This window comes from Wyeomyia smithii, chromosome 1 (assembly GCF_029784165.1).
Source record: "Wyeomyia smithii strain HCP4-BCI-WySm-NY-G18 chromosome 1, ASM2978416v1, whole genome shotgun sequence".
Classification (NCBI taxonomy): Eukaryota; Metazoa; Arthropoda; class Insecta; order Diptera; family Culicidae; genus Wyeomyia; species Wyeomyia smithii.
Genome location: NC_073694.1, coordinates 178,849,550 through 178,852,087, shown reverse-complemented (window position 1 = coordinate 178,852,087; position 2,538 = coordinate 178,849,550). Strand labels below are relative to the sequence as shown.

General features: G+C 41.6%; 1 protein-coding gene across 1 annotated transcript; it reads left to right on the top strand.

Annotated features, from left to right (window-relative positions):
- On the top strand, positions 1–2,094 carry LOC129728089 (nucleoporin Ndc1). The gene is made up of 3 exons (XM_055686479.1): positions 1–156; positions 220–530; positions 587–2,094. The coding sequence occupies exons 1-3, from the start codon at positions 142–144 to the stop codon at positions 1,989–1,991; spliced, it is 1,731 nt and encodes a 576-aa protein (XP_055542454.1). The 5' UTR covers positions 1–141; the 3' UTR covers positions 1,992–2,094.
- The last annotated feature ends 444 nt before the right edge of the window (positions 2,095–2,538 follow it).

Here is a 2,538-nt window from a genome sequence, read left to right as displayed (position 1 = left end):
GTCAAACATTCGTATTAAAAGTAAAAGCCGGTAAAACGAGAAAATTTTCTAACCGCGCGAAGAGTTTGTTTCAATGTTTCCAAAAACAGCATACATTAATTGGTTCAAATTGATCAGCGTTGTTTGATAGCTTCCCTCATAATGTCGGTGTTCGAGGTAAGCTATAAAATTGCAATCATTTACTGCACGATTTTGACTGTTTTTTCTTCGTTCCAACAGTCTGACACTACAACAGTTTCATATCGAGAAAAAGAATGCAGAACCATATGCGGGGAACGTTTCGTTTACGCCATAGCTTACAGCATCGGAGCTCAGTATGTGCTCTTGGTTGTGTTTCTACTACTAGTCAACCTGAGTCTGTTGCATCCGGTCGGATGGCTCTGGGGTTCGTTTCAGCTTTTCTGCTCAATAACAACATGGCTTTATACGATGCCCCTAATCAGTGCGATAATTATCTATGGTATTATTCTGGCTAAGTCTTTCTTCACAGGAGGGGAATGTCCACGAACACGCTTTCAACAGTTGATAAGGTAAGTTGCATCAGAATGATTTGATGTAGCATTACAAAAAATTGGGTAATTTTTAGATCAATGAACCAAAAATGTGCCCTGCTGCTGGTGAATTGTGCCATAGGCTTTCTGACGGCTTGGCTCTATACGCGTTTTGTGCGAGAGGATTATAATGTTTTGTTTCTGCCCAACAAAAATGGAACCTACGTTCTGAATGAGAAATATCTATTCCTGTTGCTGGGCGGAATGGTGGCCGGAGTTTACTACTTTGTAAAGAACAAATTCGACAAAAGTACGGTGTACTTTCCCGTTATACAGCAAGCACGTTTCTTGCAAATCCGAGCGCAGTTGTACTCTATACTGTATCGATCGCTGTTCAAATCGTTTGTGCCGACAATGATTTACGTAAGTTTTTTCTACATCTTCGGCAGCGCTTATTTGCGTTACAAACTAGCAGATTTTTTCCACGGAGTGACCCTTGCAGAAGAATCCTTACTGGGATCGTTCTGCTCGATTGTTTTTGATGTACGCATTATTCTTTATTGCTGGATCTTGTTTTCTCACATACTGAGCAACATGAAATTAATGCAAATGATGATTTTTATGTTTTTAACGGAGTACAAGGAATTTCCGTTGGAGCGAGCCGCAGAAGTATCGCTGGTTGAAGCGCTAGCGTGTAAGCAGTTTCCCATCATCCAACAGCTGGCTGCTTTGAATTTATTTTCTATTGCCGAAGATTGCGATCCTAGACGACGCGCTCAGCTGTATGCCCTATCGATCCCTGGTGGACACCCTTACAACTGGAACAGCGTGTCGAATGAATGCATTCGTCTCATTCGGGAGTTCTCGGTAGAATTACACAAATCCATCCAAAATGTCACATTAAAGCCTTCTCCGAAAGTGGCGAAACTACGGCCTACAGCCTCAATGGATGCGGAGAAACTTATTGCCAAACAGTACAACGAAAGCTTCGGCATTCGTAGCCTATCGAGTGCAGTGTCCGGATCAGTACCAGAAGTGCCGAAAACTCAAAACGGAGATGCCGGTCAAATTTTGGATCGCAAATTCGATTTGCTGCGATCGTTGATTCACTCCATTCCGGCTTACCGTTTTTTCTTCGTCAAAACGAAACCACAAGCGTGCTATCTGGAATCCAACCAGTGCCAGCAAATCGTATGGATCAGCCAGGCGCTGGCATCGCTAGCGGCACAATCCATTGTCGAGGACAAGTTCGGGGTGGTGCAGAAAAGTTTGCCCACAATTCTCAAAACGCTACTGCAGCTGAAGGAAACCGTCGACCGGATCAGCACGATCCAGCTGGACGTGAAACGAATCGATCGCAACTATCTAGCGCTGAAAGCGGCCACCAAGCGGAGCCTGTACCGGATCACGCACGCTTTCGCCGATTATCTGGCCGATCTAAGGCTCGAGCCGCACGATCTGGAAGTGCTGCAAGGTTTCGTCCACTATCGGGAAGTGTAGTGCCGATCATCGGTGGTTGCTTGTTGGTGTTTTTTCTTGTGGTAAGCATTATTAGTGGTAGCATTGCCAATGACTCATCGAATATAAATTTGAAAATTGATTTGATAAAAAAATTGGTTTGTTTCTTCGCTAGATACATGTCCGATTTTTTTAATGCTGTTTTTTTTTAGTGAAACTTTCAATTCAATTTCTACTGTAGCTGTGATTGAGAAATATGCACATTTCACCATGAAAGCTTGCTTTTGAACACTTTTACATCGATTAATAGGAAGATCGAATTTTTGTTGGTCGATTTACGACAGCTTTGCTTATATTTATCGAGTTGAGTGAAATTCAGAAAATAAAATAAAACATAAACTCTCCTAATGTATTCAAATCGTATATACGAGATTACGAGGAAAGTTGTCAAAAAATGCTTAGTTTATTAATAATGTTTGATTTATGTATGTTATCTCCTTAGGAAGATATTAGAAATGATTAAACAATGTTAGCTCTTTAGTAATCAATGCATCCTGGTTACTCTAGCAATTGCTTAAAGCACATATTC